Genomic DNA, 18,006 nt, shown 5'->3' on the forward strand with positions numbered 1-18,006 from the left:
ATGTTCAACCTTGGACTGTTTTGCTTTTATACAACTCACATTTGGAAATACAAGTCTCAAAAGAGACTTCAAATTTGCTTCAAGTCACCTAGAAGACCTAAGTATGAAATATACTGTGAACACAAACAAAATACATGTTAATTGGGGGAGGGGGCAAAATTCATCCCACTCAATTCTTATGGAAAAGCAGAGTTCATGCCCAAGTGTTCTAATAAGATTCACAGTCCTGGCAAGGAACAAAACCTGTATTTTAAAGCAGACTTACTGAAGGCTGGGAAGTACAGGTTCTGAACATCACATCTGTACCATTAATGGAAAAAGTCTAATCAAATTAACAGTTGCATTAATATGGCAAAAAAAAAAAAAAAAAAAGAACCAAAAAAGGAACCAAAGGACAGCAGGGCATCAAAGAAAATGCTAATAAGAGAAAAAGGGGGAGTGGGGGGCAGGAGGGGCACCTGCTCCATAGGTCCCTCTTGACAACGTGGTCCCAATGCAACTTCCCTGTTGCGTCTCTGCCATCCCAATGCATACAACCACACAAAACAAAGACTTGTGCTCCAACTCACCGTGTCCCTCAGGGTAGAAAGACAGAAGCACTATTATGTCCTCTCCTAACATGCAGCCTGCTTGGCTTCTACTGGAACATACACCCACCTTGCGATTTTATAACAAGGTCTTCCTGGACTAAGCCTTGGACTTTCCCATTCTGCCCAGTCTCCTCAACTGGAGGGTGTGAGGGTGCAGCTCTTCACCATGATGGGCTGATGCAGATCGATCATAGGAGATGGTGGATCTTAGAGGGTCTAACAGCTCCAATAGCCATTCATTTTGGTAAAGACCACATTTTTTTGATAGCTGACCCACAAATCTCTATTGTTCTCTGGCTTACACTGGTAGAATCCAAGGCAAACTTTAAATGTGAAAACATCATTGCAGAGTAATCTAGAATTTGTGCTGTAATACAAATTCAGGAAGGTAGGAAAACCAGAGTTAAGCTAAAGGTTTCCTTGGATGATGCTTTCAAACTGGCGAAATGAAACTTTAGGAAACGGGAATTACCTTATTACTATTAATCAGAGCTCTAAGGACCACATTACAACTAAATTGCCAGCTGGTGAGATAAAATACTTGCCTCTTTGTATAGGCTGCTCCTCCTGGAGCAGCAGCCTCCTCCTTCTGAGATGAGCCATATGTTGAGCCAGTGGCCGGTGGACTCTTACCCACGGGACTCTTTTTGGATGGGCTTAAGGACCCTGAGCCATGGTCAAACTGACCTTGGTGAGTCCCACCCTGGTACCCAGCACCACTCTGCAGAGTTGAGCCCATCTGGGATGTGCTGGAAAGTGGAGGGCTAGGTTTTGGCACAGGGCTAGGACGAGGTGACCGCCGCCTCACCACCACAGACTGGAGGGGGCTTTTGAGAGCTGGGCTTCGCTCCCGGGGACTCAGCTCAGACACTCCTGAGGCCCGTGATGCAGAACCAGCACTGTATGTGGTGGCATCTGGCCACGGCTTTGAGCTCTCAGATGCTTTTGGGTCTTGAGAGGTGCCTCCAGAGAATGGCTGCTCCTTGGCCTCATCTCCCTGGTTATCACCAGCAGCCTGGGACGGCCGGCTATCCTTGGAAGAGGACTTTTTCTCCTTTGCAGACTTGCGCTTAGAAGATTCAACTCGGCTGTGGTTGGAGGAAGAACGAGAGGACGAGGAACGCCTTGACCTATCAGAGGAAGACTTATCGGAGTTTCTGGAGTGGCTCCTGGACCTTGGTGAAGGGGACCTTCTCTTTGGGGACCGGGATCGGGAACGGCCCCGACGAGGACTGTATGCTTGCCGGTAATTCTGCCAATTTGAGCGGTAGTTTCCATAGCCTCCTCGGTTATACTGGCCCCATGGATAAAAGCCTCTGTTGCGCCCACGGAAATAATAGGGCCTTCTATAGCCTCTGTTGTGACCTCGGAAATCTCGATTCTGATATACTCTTGGGTGATTTCTCTCTCTGTTATGAGCTGGAGAATATGATCTGGAACGAGACCTAGAACTGAAAGAGGGGCAGGGGAGGGAAGAAAAGTTTGAATTTTTGACACAAGCATTTTTATTCAAGAAAAACCTGCCAACAAAGAGGTAAAGCCCTACTCTTATGTATCATTTATTTTCAAACTAAAGGTACAAACTTAAAGAGCTAATCCTACTCTTATGGCCACATTAAGTACAAAAATAAAAAAATCACTTTAACAAACCAGACACTGCGATGACTCATTAATACCACTGTAGCACATTCTACATGGAGATATATTTCTACCATGACTGAGGGAATATAAAAATGCTCTCAATGTACTAAACAAACATTTTAATATAGTATACTAATTAGTTTCACAGGCACAAAGGATTTTACAGATAGGTCCCCGCGTCATCGGAGGAGAGGACAAACTGCAAGCTGTGGTACCCAGAGAGGAAGTCTTCAGGTCCCCTGGCCTCATTCAGTTTATTCCCTATCCCACCCACCTCTGACTGTGCAGGGCTAATTTCTTGGCTTCCACCAAGATCTGGGTTTGTGAAATACAGTTGCAACATGTCTAAACCAAAGAACACTTAAATAGGGACTGAGAGAACGCATCTGTTCAAAGCTTAAAAAAACTTCAACTGAAATCAGATCAACAAACCAAGCAAATATTGTTGTTTTTTTAAACTGGGAATCTGGAAATGGTCTCATTCTCTAGGTCAAGTTTCTGTGGCTGAACTACAAGGTCTTCCATAGGTGCCACAAGAGGGCACCATCTGACCATAACACACCCAAGCACACAACATAGCAGCAAAGAGACTACAAACAGCCCCACACCTGCACATCTGTCAGGCCACTGTTCCTCCTCATTTAACAATACAGAATTCTGATTTAGCAAAGGCCCATTTCCAGAACTACAAGGATTCAACAGTCATCTAACTCTGTAAAAATTACATGTTCACTATTAAGTGGATATTTGGAGCAGGCTCTGTCCACTCCATGCATCAACCTGATATTGCAGTACCTCCAGGAACTGGGGTGGGATGATATTACATATTTATAAATGCCAGACTTATCGATGACAAGGAAGTCTGTTTCCATCAAAAAGCCAAAAGCTGTACTTGCTGGTATAGGAATCTACTGGGCTTCTTCAACACCACTTATTGTGTCAACTATAATATAGAGCATTAATTGGTCACTACTCCTAAGTATTAACAGTTACCTAGAAATACGTAAAATTACTAGAAAACTCCAAAAAAAACCTTTCCTTTATATACAGAATAAAAACCCTTCAGTTCATAAGCAGGCCTTCTCATATCAGACCTAATTGGAACCATACATTTTTATATGTTTGCTTATATAAGTTTTATAACTAACTCCACTTAGCAATGTGACAGGTTATAACAACTAAATAAAATGTTATCCTTAGAAAGAAACTAGAAGATAAAATAGGATTGTTTTTCCACTACCCATTGTGTCCAGGTTCTTTATCCACCCCAAGAACAAGACCTGGTAAAGATGCAGCGAACTGCCGGCTGTGAATGGTTGCTATTTAAGTACGATTTAAAAAAAAAAAAAAACTTACCTTTCACACTTTTCATTCGAAAACAGTAACAATACAAGAAAGAAGAAGGGAGAAGCAGATGCGGCTATGAAACTGAATATGACCCGATTTAATGGCTATACTTGAGGTAGGTGATGCACCACCAGCACTAGGGAGGGTTTAATTCATGTTCCCATCCTCACAGGCTACTGCTGCTTCTGTCACCAATTATTAGTGAGGGCCCTGCGGCACACTGCATCCAAAACCCGCAGTCACTGCACAGATGCAGGAACATGAGTCTCTGCAGATTGCAAATGAAGTTATTTAGAAGTCACTTAAAAGGATACAGTCTGTGAAATATAAGGAAACAACCAATTTTTCTCCAGTTCTGTAGAACTCAGCAGTTAAGTTAAATTAAAGACATGGTTTCTCAAACTCTCTGGATAGTATATTTTCCTTATAGGAGAGGGGAAACAAAAGAAAAACATGAAACAGATAAGCCAGAAATAAAAACTGAACATCTAGTGGCAAATTTATCTGTTTCTAAAAAACAGAGAAGTCAGACTAGAATTAAATATAAAAACATTTTTGTAGTGACGATATTCCTCCAAAGTAATCTTCCAGGCATTAAAACAGCACATAGAGTGGCTCCAGACGTACCCCAAAACATACTGCCTGCCTAAGATATCTTTCCCTCATTTACCAAGTTGATGACCATGCCAAATGATATGTACAATTAGGAGAAGCAATCTGTCCAGAATCCCAGTTATCACAAATATTGCAGAGTTGGTTAGCATTTTTCATTTTGGTTTATGTCAGTTCAATTCTCTCCGTTTCAGTTGTACAGACTCTTTTTTTTTTTTTAACCAATTAGTTTCCATTTATTAAATTAACTTTTAAAATTACCTGTAGAACCAAATGAGCTAAAACTGAGGTTTAAACAGTCCAGATCAAAAGAATATGGGTGTAAGGTGGAGTTCACTAGCAGTCTCTGCTTAGTCCTATGGCCTTGTTAGCAACTTCCTGAGGTAAATATATTCAGTGGATTTTCCCTCTTTCTTGGGGGGTAGGGGAACAGTATGAGAAAATGGGATGGAACTTTACTTTTAGAGACTCTGACACAATTAGGCAACAGACACTCTATCTAGCACAAAGCTTGAACAAAGCCTGATATAAAAGTATGTGCCCAAGAAATATGGAAGAGAAAAACAAAGCTAAGACTGGTTACCCTCAAGACATAATGTTGTTATTTTTTTAATGGAGGGTTTTTTTTGAAGGAGAGACCCGGAGTTTAAAACTTCCTACTCTACACTATATGGAAGTCATCACCATTTTTGCACACCTACTTTTTGTTCAATCTCTACTCTGAAATTAATTTTCAAACAGGCTTCTCACAGATTCCATTTAAGAATTAACTTATTCTTGTTGGGAAGGTGAGGGTAGGGGAGAATCCTACCAATCTGGAGAAGGGCTCTAGGACACTCATCTAAAGTAATCAGCAGGGGCTCCAAGTGGCAAAACTGAGAATCACATCCTTGCCTATTGCAACTCTGACAAAAAGAATGATTTCGGTGTTTAAATATTTAAATGATCAATATTTCTCTAACACACATATAGAAACTTGAAAGTGAAAGTGAAGTCACTCAGTCGTCTCTGACTCTGCGACCCCGTGGACTATAGCCTACCAGGCTCCTCTGTCCATGGGATTTTCCAGGCAATAGTACTGGAGTGGATTGCCATTTCCTTCTCCAGGGGATCTTCCCAACCCAGGGATTGAACCCACATTGTAGATAGGCGCTTTATTGTCTGAGCCACCAGGGAAGTCCATAGAGAAACTTACATTTATTAAAAGGTTCTTACCCACTCACAAAATAAAATTAAGTTTTAAAGAATGAAAAATAGAACTCATAACACAGAAAAAAAAAAAAAAGACGCTGGAAGTTGGGCACCCTATTCCAAGACACAGCTGAAATAAGGAAATAATCCAACTAAAGGTGTAGAAACTAATTAAAGAATATTGGTGATAAATTCAAAAGAAGTACTTGCACATTTAGTCAGGCAAAATGATGCCTACAATAGTGACTTTTAGGTAGTTTTAAGATGTGTTTTACTAAATAGATGCAGCTTGTTAGTAAGTGGCATATCAGGGATATATAAGTGACTACTGACTAGTTTCTTTAAGGTTTATTTTAGTGGGTTAAGGTTTCTTTTTCTTGCAATGTTGATTGTACCATTACTCTTCTTAGCTATCTTTTCTTTGCTAAGAATGCAACTAAACTTTGGCCCAAGCCTCCAAAAATACTTCAGTGAATTTTTTCAGTGAACAATCTGGTACAGAGATTTGAAGCAAGTAGCTAAAAAAAAATATTCTTTCTTTCAAAGTGGATGAAAAACAGTATCTGCTGGCAGGAAAGAAAAGGAATTAGGCAAACAGCATTGCAATCAAAGTTGATTTAGAGTTGTAGTGTTTGAAGAGACCTGGAATATCTTACAGCCCAACACTCCACCTCAAGCGAATGCCCTACCTCCACTTGACACTCACAGAAAGAGTCTAACAAAAGATCTTCAGAGACCCACACTGACAAACCAATGATGATCTCATTATACAGTCATACCCCCTTACCTCAGCCTGCGCTTCCTTGAACGAGAGACAGAGCGACTTCGGGATCGAGACTTCGAAAACGAACGAGAACGAGATCTTGATGCAGATCTTGACCGAGAAGAGCGAGATCCAGACTTAGATTTGTTTGTTTTTGACATCTCTGAAGAAAGGGTCACTTTTCAATTATACCTAAGAATCAAACAAATGAGTGAGCCTCTTTGTAAACCTGAACTTCTGTGAACACTTAGAAACAAACAAAAAAGATGACATGACTGCTTTAGAGAGGTGGGAGAGGGTGAGATGTATGGAGAGAGTAACATGGAAATTTATAATACCATATGTAAAATAGATAGCCAATGGGAATCTGCTATATGACTCATGGAACTCAAACAGGGACTCAGTGATAATCTAGAAGGGTGGGAGGGGGAGGGAGATGGAAAGGAGGTTCAGGAGGGAGGGGACATGGGTGTATCAATGGCTAATTCTTATTGATATATTTACAGAAAACCACAAAATTCTGTAAAGCAATTATCCTTCAATTACAAAAATAAATTAAAAACAAAACAAAAAAAACCACTCCTTGCCCTTTTACCAAGGAGGATTTCTAAGCAGTACAATTCCAAACACCATCCCATAGCAGCCAATGGAAAACCTGACTTGTAATTCTCACTAGAGAACACCACAGACAAAAATGAAGCAAGCTATCAATAATCTGGGACATGTAGTCTTTTCTCAACAAGCAGACAAGTTTTGCCAACTCAGTTAACTGTTAATACAAGTAATGAGATGACCTAAGACAGGGTTTTCCCAGTCCTCACAGGAGAAACTCTATGCAATGGCATCTTGATTAGAGAGTAGGTGGCATTTCTGACCATTTATTTCCCTACTTCCTGGACCTGAAGCCATGAAGCATATCCTTAATATTTACTTCAAAGGAAAAGGTTTAAACTGTAAGAGACTATTCTCAAATACTGTAATGCCACAACAGGATGTAGTACATCATGTAAAATACAGGACATTAATCCATAAACACAGGAATAAAGTAATTTATAAGGAGAAAAACTATTAACTTTCTTTTAGCCTGTCACTACCTTCAAAAGCCAACCTTCTTTCGGGGTCACTTTCCCATGAAAAAAAAAACCCACAAAATTGTCTCTTCTTTTTTTCAAAGATCATAAAGCTAGTTAATAGGCAAACCAGGTAAGAACTATAGGGCCTAATTCTGTCACACCTCACTGCTTAACAAAAGATTCTTTTATGTGAAGGGAAAATAATAACTGATGAACATTTCACCCTTCCCTCTCAGATTTTCTTGTTATTCAGATCCCGGCTCAAAAGCTATCTATCCAGAGGCTTGCCCTGGCCACCCAATCAAAAGCCATTTTCTAAGGTATAGTCCAATGCCTGTTTTCTTCTTCAGAGCATTCAATCTAGGACTTGAAAGTTATTTACTTTGCACTTGTTTACTTTGCTTTTCCACCTGTACCCAAGTAGAATGCAAGCTCCCACCGGCATAAATCTCTTATTTACTAATGGATGCTCAATGCCCAGAACAACAGACACTTAAACAATATTTTTATTAACTTATCCTCAAGCAGAGTATCATTACACCCGTTTTTACAGATGAGGATACTGAGCACATAAAAGAAGGTAACTAACTTGCCCAAAGCACACAGCTTTAAGTGGCTAAGCTGGGATTTGAACCCAAGTGAGCTGGCTCCAAACCAGTGTTCTTTAACTACCATTATATTATATGGTCTTGCCAGAGACTTGTGGGATGAATAAATGATTCTAAGTCTCAACTCCTACAGAGTTCAGGATCTGGTAAGAGAGCAACACAGAGACAAACTGAAAGGCAGTATTTGTTTATCATTACTATATTCAAGTTTTAGATTTGAATTTTAATAACTTTTGGAAAGGCAAAGAAGTCCAGGAAGCTTCTACAGCTCCAGTTCATAGGGATTATAACCATAATAATCTCAAGAGACATAATTTAGAAGAGGACTGAGAAACGGCTAGGAAGCCAAAGACAAAGGGTGATGAGTAAGAGATTGCTAAATGAGGATACCAAAGGCCTACATCTAGATCCTGCCAAAAGGATCAAACTGTTACATGTTCTATCAAGGTCAAAGATGTTCAGTTTGGAGCCAATTTTCGCCAGCAGTGTCACTGTACAAAGCCAGGGTGGAAGAATAAGTTATTTGGGGATATAGGGTGAAGGTGTAAATAAGAAACTTACAGAAACTGAATATTGAAAACACATTGTTTTTTTGGTTGGCCTTCAGTATATTTGGGGATTCCTTGGGTTCATTCCTGTTCAATGGCTTTTTTCTGTTACAAGTCTAGGGATATCTTTGCCTAGTAACTTCTCTGTCCAATTTCCAATTTTAGCCTAGGCTAGAAATAAAAATCCTTTTAGCTCACTTTTACACAACAGGTGGACAATATCAGACTTTAAAAGGGAGGGAATTCGCTGGTGATACAGTGGTTAGGACTCTGTATTTTCACTGCTAAGAGTGCAGGTTCAATCACTGGTCAAGGAACTAAGATCCTGCAAGCTGTGCTACATTGCCAAAAAAATTTTAAAAAGAAAGAAGGAAAAAAGAAGATGGGGGAACAAGTTAGTAAAACAGGAAATATTCATTTCCACTCCCAGACATTGGAAAATTAAGACATTTTCATTAACAGGAAGAGAAAGCTGTCACTTAAATACAAACAGAGCCAAATTTAACAGTTTTATATATATTAAACTTACTAGAGTTGACAAGTATATTCAAGAGTCACTTACTGTGACAGCACCTTCACTTCGAGAACTCCTTTAATGTGAGCTGAAATTAAAACACCACTACCCCTGAGAGTTAAGAGGAATAACTCTGGATGATACAAAACTAGAGCTGGAAATAGATCAAATAAATACCTTAACTCATTCACGAGAACTCTTGAAAGTGGACAATGATAAATTAAAGCAGACTTGGTCTTTGCCTCCGTGGAATTTATAATCTAGAGTTGCAGACAGACAATAAACAAGTGAGCAAGCAAAAACGTAATTCTGGCAAGTACTAGGAAGATGGCAAAAAAAAAAAAAAAAAAAAGCACAAATATGGGCAAATTTATAAAGTATGGTACCAAGAGACTCGGGTTCAAGCCCTGGGTTAGGAAGACCCCCTAGAGGAGGATATGGCAACCTACCCCAGTATTCTTGCCTGGAAAATTTCATGGACAGAGGAGCTTGGCGAGCTACAGTCTATGGGGTCGCAAAGAGTCTAACGTTAACTGAGCACACACGCACAGAATGACTTATTTAGGTAGGACGGTCCAGAGATAGCAGTTAAGCTGTCACCTGAAGACTATGAAAGAGCAAGTCACATAAAAAAGGGAAAGCTCCATAAGATTGAGAAGTCTTTTCTCTTGATATACATAAACAGATATAAAACACAAATATTTTAGTGTAAGGCAGGGACAACCATATCTAAAGCTATCTGATCAAATTACTAAAATTCATTCAAAACAACTCTCAGTTTTAATTTTGAAGACTTTTTAAATGTCACTGCCATTACACATAGGTTTTCCCATTTCTAACATTTCTTCCATGTCTATGCTCTAAAAATATTATGGAGAGTGAGACAGACAAATCAGATCAGATCAGTCGCTCAGTCATGTCCGACTCTTTGCGACCCCACGAATCACAGCACAACTCCCAGAGTTCACTGAGACTCACGTCCATCGAGTCAATGATGACATCCAGCCATCTCATCCTCTGTTGTCCCCTTCTCTTCCTGCCCCCAGTCCCTCCCAGCATCAGAGTCTTTTCCAATGAGTCAACTCTTCGCATGAGGTGGCCAAAGTACTGGAGTTTCAGCTTTAGCATCATTCCTTCCAAAGAAATCCCAGGGCTGATCGCCTTCAGAATGGACTGGTTGGATCTCCTTACAGTCCAAGGGACTCTCAAGAGTCTTCTCCAACACCACAGTTCAAAAGCATCAATTCTTCAGCACTCAGCCTTCTTCACAGTCCAACTCTCACATCCATACATGACCACAGGAAAAACCATAGCCTTGACTAGACGAACCTTTGTTGGCAAAGTAATGTCTCTGCTTTTCAATATGCTATCTAGGTTGGTCATAACTTTCCTTCCAAGGAGTAAGCGTCTTTTAATTTCATGGCTGCATTCACCATCTGCAGTGATTTTGGAGCCCAGAAAAATAAAGTTTGACACTGTTTCCACTGTTTCCCCATCTATTTCCCATGAAGAAATGGGACTGGATGCCATGATCTTCGTTTTCTGAATGTTGAGCTTTAAGCCAACTTTTTCACTCTCCACTTTCACTTTCATCAAGAGGCTTTTGAGTTCCTCTTCACTTTCTGCCATAAGGGTGGTGTCATCTGCATCTGAGGTGATTGATATTTCTCCCGGCAATCTTGATTCCAGCTTGTTTCTTCCAGTCCAGCGTTTCTCATGATGTACTCTGCACATAAGTTAAATAAGCAGGGTGACAATATACAGCCTTGATGTACTCCTTTTCCTATTTGGAACCAGTCTGTTGTTCCATGTCCAGTTCTAACTGTTGCTTCCTGACCTGCATACAGATTTCTCAAGAGGCAGGTCAGGTGGTCTGGTATTCCCATCTCTTTCAGAATTTTCCACAGTTTATTGTGATCCACACAGTCAAAGGCTTTGGCATAGTCAATAAAGTAGAAATAGATGTTTTTCTGGAACTCTCTTGCTTTTTCCATGATCCAGCAGATGTTGGCATTTTGATCTCTGGTTCCTCTGCCTTTTCTAAAACCAGCTTGAACATCAGGAAGTTCACGGTTCACATATTGCTGAAGCCTGGCTTGGAGAATTTTGAGCATTACTTTACTAGCGTGTGAGATGAGTGCAATTGTGCAGTAGTTTGCGCATTCTTTGGCATTGCCTTTCTTTGGGATTGGAATGAAAACTGACCTTTTCCAGTCCTGTGGCCACTGCTGAGTTTTCCAAATTTGCTGGCATATTGAATGCAGCACTTTCACAGCATCATCTTTCAGGATTTGGAATAGCTCAACTGGAATCCTATCACCTCCACTAGCTTTGTTCGTAGTGATGCTTTCTAAGGCCCACTTGACTTCACATTCCAGGATGTCTGGCTCTAGGTCAGTGATCACACCATCGTGATTATCTGGGTCGTGAAGATCTTTTTTGTACAGTTCTTCTGTGTGTTGTTGCCATCTCTTCTTAATATCTTCTGCTTCTGTTAGGTCCATACCATTTCTGTCCTTTATCGAGCACATCTTTGCATGAAATGCTCCTTTGGTATCTCTGATTTTCCTGAAGAGATCTCTAGTCTTTCCCATTCTGTTGTTTTCCTCTATTTCTTTGCACTGATCGCTGAGGAAGGCTTTCTTATCTCTTCTTGCTATTCTTTGGAACTCTGCATTCAGATGTTTATATCTTTCCTTTTCTCCTTTGCTTTTCGCTTCTCTTCTTTTCACAGCTATTTGTAAGGCCTCCCCAGATAGCCATTTTGCTTTTTTGCATTTCTTTTCCATGGGGATGGTCTTGATCCCTGTCTCCTGTACAATGTCACGAACCTCATTCCATAGTTCATCAGGCACTCTATCTATCAGATCTAGGCCCTTCAATCTATTTCTCACTTCCACTGTATAATCATAAGGGAGACAGACAAATACCACCTTGGAAAACAGCTTAGCACCTTTTACATGTTACAAGCATTTAGCATTTAGTTTCTGTTCAAATTAAAACTTCTTCCAAAGGAGATTTTGTTTCTTCAGCAATGCCTACTCTTCTTTAACATGTTGTTTCATTTAGAGTAAGACAGCCATGTTCCCACACCAGCAATATAAAAGAATCCAACTATTGAACAAGTAGTGATCAGCACGCTAGCAGGCAGAAACATGGGACACAGTTCCTAAACTCCTAAGGGCTGGTATGATCCAAATATCCTTGAACTTTCCAAGATCCTTCAGATGACGAGGTTTCCTATCCACATCATCCCCCTATTTGCCACGGAATCAATTCCGGTTTGTCCTCCTTCACTGGGATACTGAAAACTATTTAGACACTGTTAATGCATCCTAAGACTGCTCATTCTGGCAGCCACACCACATGCTGATTCAGAGTGAGATGAGTCACTAAGGCCCTCAAGTTCTTTCTCATAAAACCTCCTCAGCTGCAAAATGTCCTCCTCCTCCATCTTGTACTGACACTACTGTTGTTCTATGCCCCCCTCTTTTCAATGTAAAACCCAGGTGCATAATTCAAACAGCCTTCTGAAATCATTTCAGATACAATCCTGTCACTTGGAGCAAGGGTTTATCTTTTAAAGTGTTTTGCAGAGCCACCTGAGAGGACCGTTTCCAGACCCATCACTCTTTTTGAATCACAAGCATTCACCGCCAAACCACTTTTCTTTGGAAGAACAGATACACTTTACTTAAAGCAAAAGTCTTAAGGTATATAATTACATGGCTTCTATATCATTAAAAACACAGATTCTGAGACTTCCCTAGTGGTCCAGTGGCTAAGATTCCATGCTCACAATGCAGGGGACCTGGGTTTGATCCCTAGTCAGAGACTACATCTCATATGCCGCAACTAAGACCCAGCACTGCCAAATAAATTTTTTTTTTTAATGCAGATTCTACTTTTTCCTCCAAGCAAAAACAGTAATATTGACAGCAAGGGCCAAAGAAGCTTTTCTACATTAAAGACTCTCAAAGATAAAGAATTCAATTATTCCTTCCCCCTCCGCATGCTGGATTGTTAAGTTTCTTCTTAAGTGTCCCTAGTGATTATGCCAGCACTGTGCTTGGCACATGGTGAACGACTGCTGAATTCACCAGAAGGAACATCCTGGGAGTATTTAATACTGTTTGCCCCGTGTGTGGAACACTGTGGATAGGTTTCACTGGGGAGAGTTCCTAATACTAAGCAGTGCCAAATATAGCCTCTCAACAGGCCGCCCCAGAGCTTCAACCTTCGCAGCCCTAAACAGTCAAGCTACATATAAACCATGCAACTATTCTTCAATCCATAAATACTAGGTTTATATTCCAAAAGATCCTTCTCAGAAAAGATTTAACTGCTTATTTTCTTTCACAGAAAGATTTACTACTAATCAAGCAAATAAAAATGGAAGGCAAATATACTATAACCTGAAAACAAAACAAGAATGTAAAACAGACCTATAGCCTTCCTAGTATGTAAAACCAACTCAGAACTAAGTCCTTTAAAGTTCTCTTTGGAAGGAATGATGCTAAAGCTGAAACTCCAGTACTTTGGCCACCTCATGAGAAGAGCTGACTCATTGGAAAAGACTCTGATGCTGGGAGGGATTGGGGGCAGGAGGAGAAGGGGACAACAAAGGATGAGATGGCTGGATGGCATCACCTACTTGATGGACGTGAGTTTGAGTGAACTCCGGGGAGTTGGTGATGGACAGGGAGACCTGGTATGCTGCAGTTCATGGGGTCGCAAAGAGTCGGACACGACTGAGCAACTGAACTGAACTGAACCCATGAAAGGATGTAGGAATTGTGTTGGGCCAGGGAACTAACGTACATGGTTAACAGTTTGCTCTCTGAATATCTGTATCTGTTTTCAACCACTCCACTGCCGTACTTAATGTCTGTACAGGCCTTTGCTGGGCAAACCACTTTTTTTCCCTTCTCTCATTTCCATTAATATCAAACTTACTACCTCACAGGATATTCCACTTAATCAAGAATCTTGTGTACCTTAAAGAGCATATTCACAGCATTTCTTATCTCATCTCTCACTTCAGTATCCACATTACAACCAATCTAAAACCAAAGTACTGGTATTCTGATGAACACCAACCTCTTCTAGCACCACCACCTGCTTTCCCTGCAGCAATTAAGCACACACAGTTGCCTCTCGTTTTAGGTTATGAGAATATATTAGTATCGTGAAACTTACATCACTAATTCTCACTCCAAGGACTCACAACTAACTCAAGAAAGGAGTGTTACAAAGGAACATTTACTTTAATCTGCTTAATTTAGGTCACAGGACACAAACAAGATCTAAGCCTAGAGAATTTCAGGACAGGATCAATAAGCACCACTCTCTAAAAGTAAACTAACAGTCAAAACAATGGATAAAAACAATCATCTATGGAAATCCTTCCAAGAAACAGCCTTCCAAATACAAATCCAAAAATCTTGGCATAAGACCTAGAATCCCTTTAAGGTAAGTCCCTAATTTTAAGATGTAAAACTCCGTAAGATACACACTATGACATGAGTTTATTAAAAAAACAAGTTTTTAGTAATGAATGAATATGGATGGGAAACTGAAACACGGGAATCTGCATCTTCTTGTAGTTCAGAGAAAGAAAAGGCTATGCTTTAATGACCCATACCACATACATATGTTTAGGCCAAGCCATGCAGCTCATGGGATCTTAGTTCCCCAACAGGGATTGAACCTGGGCCCTCAGCAGAGACACTGTGTAGTCCTAACCACTGGACCACCAGGGAAGTCCCCATAGTAATAATTTAAAGAAAAAATATCTATCTAAAAGTCGGGGGACTATAGAGTTCAAACCTAGAAGTTAGCATACAGACCAACAGAGATTTCTGTCCTGCTCTGGGGGTTGGGGGTGCATATGTGAGTGCTCAATTGCCCAGTCATGTCCAACTCTTTAGACCTGTAGCCCACCAGGCCCTCTGTCCAGGGGATTATCCAAGCAATAATACTGGAGTGGACTGCCATTTCCTTCTTCAGGGGGATTTTCTTGATCCAACCCTCATCTCTTGCATTGGCAAGCAGATCCTTTACCACTAAGCCACCCAGGAAGCCGCCAGGTTGGGGGCAGGGGTGTGACATTTATTTGTATCTAGCAATATAAGGTTTCCAGGATACTTGTGTTGACAATAGGGGGAAGTATTTTATACTGGAATTATCCTGAACAATCGGGACTCATCACTTACTCAAGCAGGACAATTCAGCTACCCTGATTTGATGGACTTAATATTTAGGACTGTCTGGGGAGCCTCATGGGCTGCCATCTATGGGGTCGCACAGAGTCAGACACGACTGAAGTGACTTAGCAGCTGCAGTAGCAGCAGCTTCTCTTGCTCTATTTGGAGTATGTTAATCAAAGACCCTTCTAACTTGAAGTTTGGTCTCTGGATGGACCTGCCTACCAGAAAACACCCTAGGCAAATACTGGCTTTCCTAATACATATTCATCAGAAATTGATTCCCTGGCACTTTATCAATAACACCTGTGCCAAACAAGGAGCTATGAACCTTCAGCATTATCTCACTTACATTGTGCTAGTGATTCACCATTACCACACAGGCTACCCCCATGTTGTACTCCATCAATAAGCTTCTTGTGAACCTGATCAGCTTAAAAATAACAAAACAAAACTCTGTTTCTGAAGTATAATTCTCTCTTAAAATATTTGGTTCATAAACCAGCAAAACTGAAATGCTTAACTAAAGCAGCCAACAGTTCTCTTCACCTACCCCTATCTGCTAACTCACATGCAAAAAATAGAAACAGGCTCTGCCTGAAACATGTCTGCCCAAGATAGCAGAAATGTTTCTGCTGTGGATGACTTTAGAAAGTCCAAACTAGGAAAGCCACAGCCAGCTGTAGAGAACAAAGAGCTTCATGTAACAAGAGACTAATAATAAGAAACATTCCAAAGCAGCTACACCATTTTACTTCCCCATCAGCAGTGTATGGGGGTTCCAATCTCTCTCCATCTCCAACACTTACTGTCTTTTTATTATTGAGCTATAAGACTTCATAAATTACGGATGCATGCAACTCTGTGTGACCCTACGGACTGTAGCCTGCCAAGCTCCTCTGTCCACGGGATTCTCCAGGCAAGAATACTGGAGTGGGTTGCCATGCCCTCCTCCAGGGGATCTTCCCAACCCAGGGATCAAACCCACATCATCTTTTACGTCTCCTGCACTGGCAGGAGAGTTCTTGACCTTTAGCGTCATCTGTGAATCCCAAATTATGGAAACAGGTATATTAGACATATACTTTGCAAGAAGATTCTCCCAATTTGTAGGCTGTCCTTCCATTTTCTTGACACAGACCTTTAAAGAAAAGAGCTTTTGTTTGGTTCTAAGTCCAATTTATCTTATTCGTCCCTTTGTTCCTTGTGCTTTTGGTATCACATTTAAGAATGGTTTGCCCAAGGTCACAAAGATTTACTCCTAGGTTTTCTTCTAAGAATTTTATAGTATTAGCTCTTCCATTTAAGTCCATAATCCATTCTGATTTAAATTTTATGTTACAGTGTGAGGTAAGGATCTCATTTCATTATTTTGCATATGGATATCCAGATGTCTTAGTACTGTTTGTTGAAGAGACTAGTCTTATCCTCCTGAAATGTACTGGCCATCTTTGTCAAAAATCAGTTCACCATAAATGTGAGGGTTTATTTCTGTACCTTCAATTTTATTCCATTGACCCGTATGTCTATCCTTATGCCAGTCTGGATTAATGTAGCTTTGTAGATATTCTGAAATCAGAAAAGCACAGTTTTTCCAACCTCTCCTGCTCAGAGAATTTTGGCTATTCTGAGTCCCTTACATTTTCAGATAAATTTTAGCATCAGCACATCAATTTCTGCAAAAAGAAAAAAAACAAACAGCTGAGATTTTGTCAAAGATTGTTTTGAATCTGTAGATCATTTTGGAGAGAACTGTCTTCTTCACAACATTAAGCCTTCCAACTTGTGAACACGGGATGTCTTTCTACAGGGTTTGTAGTTTTTTTCAGAGTACAAATTTTGTGCTCATTTTGTTAAATTCATCCCTAAGAATTTTACTCTTTTTGATGCTACTGGAAATGAACTGTTTTTCTGTTTCATTCTGATTGTTCATCGCTGTGTTTGCCTAGTCACTCAGTCATGTCCAGCTCTTTATGACCTCATGGACTGTAGCCCGCCAGGCTCCTCTGACCATGAGGATTCTCCAGGCAAGAATTCTGGAGTGGGTTGCCATGCCCTCATCCAGGGAATCTTCCCAACCCGGTGATCAAACCCAGATCTCTCATTGCAGGTGGATGCGTTATCATCTGAGCCACTAGGGAAGCAGTCATTAGTGTACAGAAATACAATTCATTTTTGTATACTCATCTTGTATCCTTTAACATTACTGAATTCATATATTAGTTCCACTAGTTTTCAATGGATTCCTTCAAGATTTTCTATATAAGATCATATCATCTGCAAAAGAGTTTTACTTCTTCCCCTGCTGAGTTAGATGACTTTTATTTCATTTTAAAAAGAGAGAGTTTTACTTCTTCCCCTGTGGAGTTAGATGACTTTTATTTCATTTTAATGCCTAACTGCCCTGGTTAGAACCTCTGGTACAAAGCTGAACAGAAATGAAGTGGACATTCTTCTCTTGTTCCTGACCTTAGGGCAAAAACACTGTCTTCTTTTCACCTTTAAGTACAATGATACCTGTAGGTTTTTCTCACAGATCTCTATTATTGGATTGAGGAAGTTCCTTTTATTCCTAGTTGGTTAAATACTTTTATTATGAAAAACTGTTGGATTTTTTTTTTCATATTTGTACTGTATTTATTGAGATGAGCGAGTGGTTTTGGTCCTTTAATGCTACTGTATTACACTGATTTTCAACAGTTACCACCTAACACCTGCTCTTACAACAGGCCTTAAAATTAGTCTTTATTCTATTTATGGATCTCTAACATAACTTAATAGAATGGACTGACCCCATATGTGCCTCCACTCCCTGTCCCTTGCCCCAGGAACTGCTATCTCTGCTCTAGCTAGAGGACAGTACTTTTCCAGATAGATGGCTCTACATTTGGTACTGCTGCTAACCAATTAAGT

General features: G+C 40.3%; 1 protein-coding gene across 5 annotated transcripts in view; it reads right to left on the bottom strand.

Annotated features, from left to right (window-relative positions):
- Window positions 1-18,006, bottom strand: part of THRAP3 (thyroid hormone receptor associated protein 3) — a 72,534-nt gene that overhangs the window by 12,939 nt on the left and 41,589 nt on the right. For all 5 annotated transcript variants that reach the window (XM_019957834.2, XM_019957830.2, XM_019957833.2 and 2 more), the window contains 2 exons: window positions 6,169-6,336; window positions 1,136-2,041 (listed from right to left, as the gene is read on the bottom strand). In XM_019957834.2, the coding sequence (XP_019813393.1) occupies window positions 1,136-2,041; window positions 6,169-6,305 (1,043 nt within the window). In that variant the 5' untranslated portion in view covers window positions 6,306-6,336. The remainder of the gene's footprint in view (window positions 1-1,135; window positions 2,042-6,168; window positions 6,337-18,006) is intronic.

Source organism: Bos indicus, chromosome 3 (genome assembly GCF_029378745.1).
Source record: "Bos indicus isolate NIAB-ARS_2022 breed Sahiwal x Tharparkar chromosome 3, NIAB-ARS_B.indTharparkar_mat_pri_1.0, whole genome shotgun sequence".
Lineage (NCBI taxonomy): Eukaryota > Metazoa > Chordata > Mammalia > Artiodactyla > Bovidae > Bos > Bos indicus.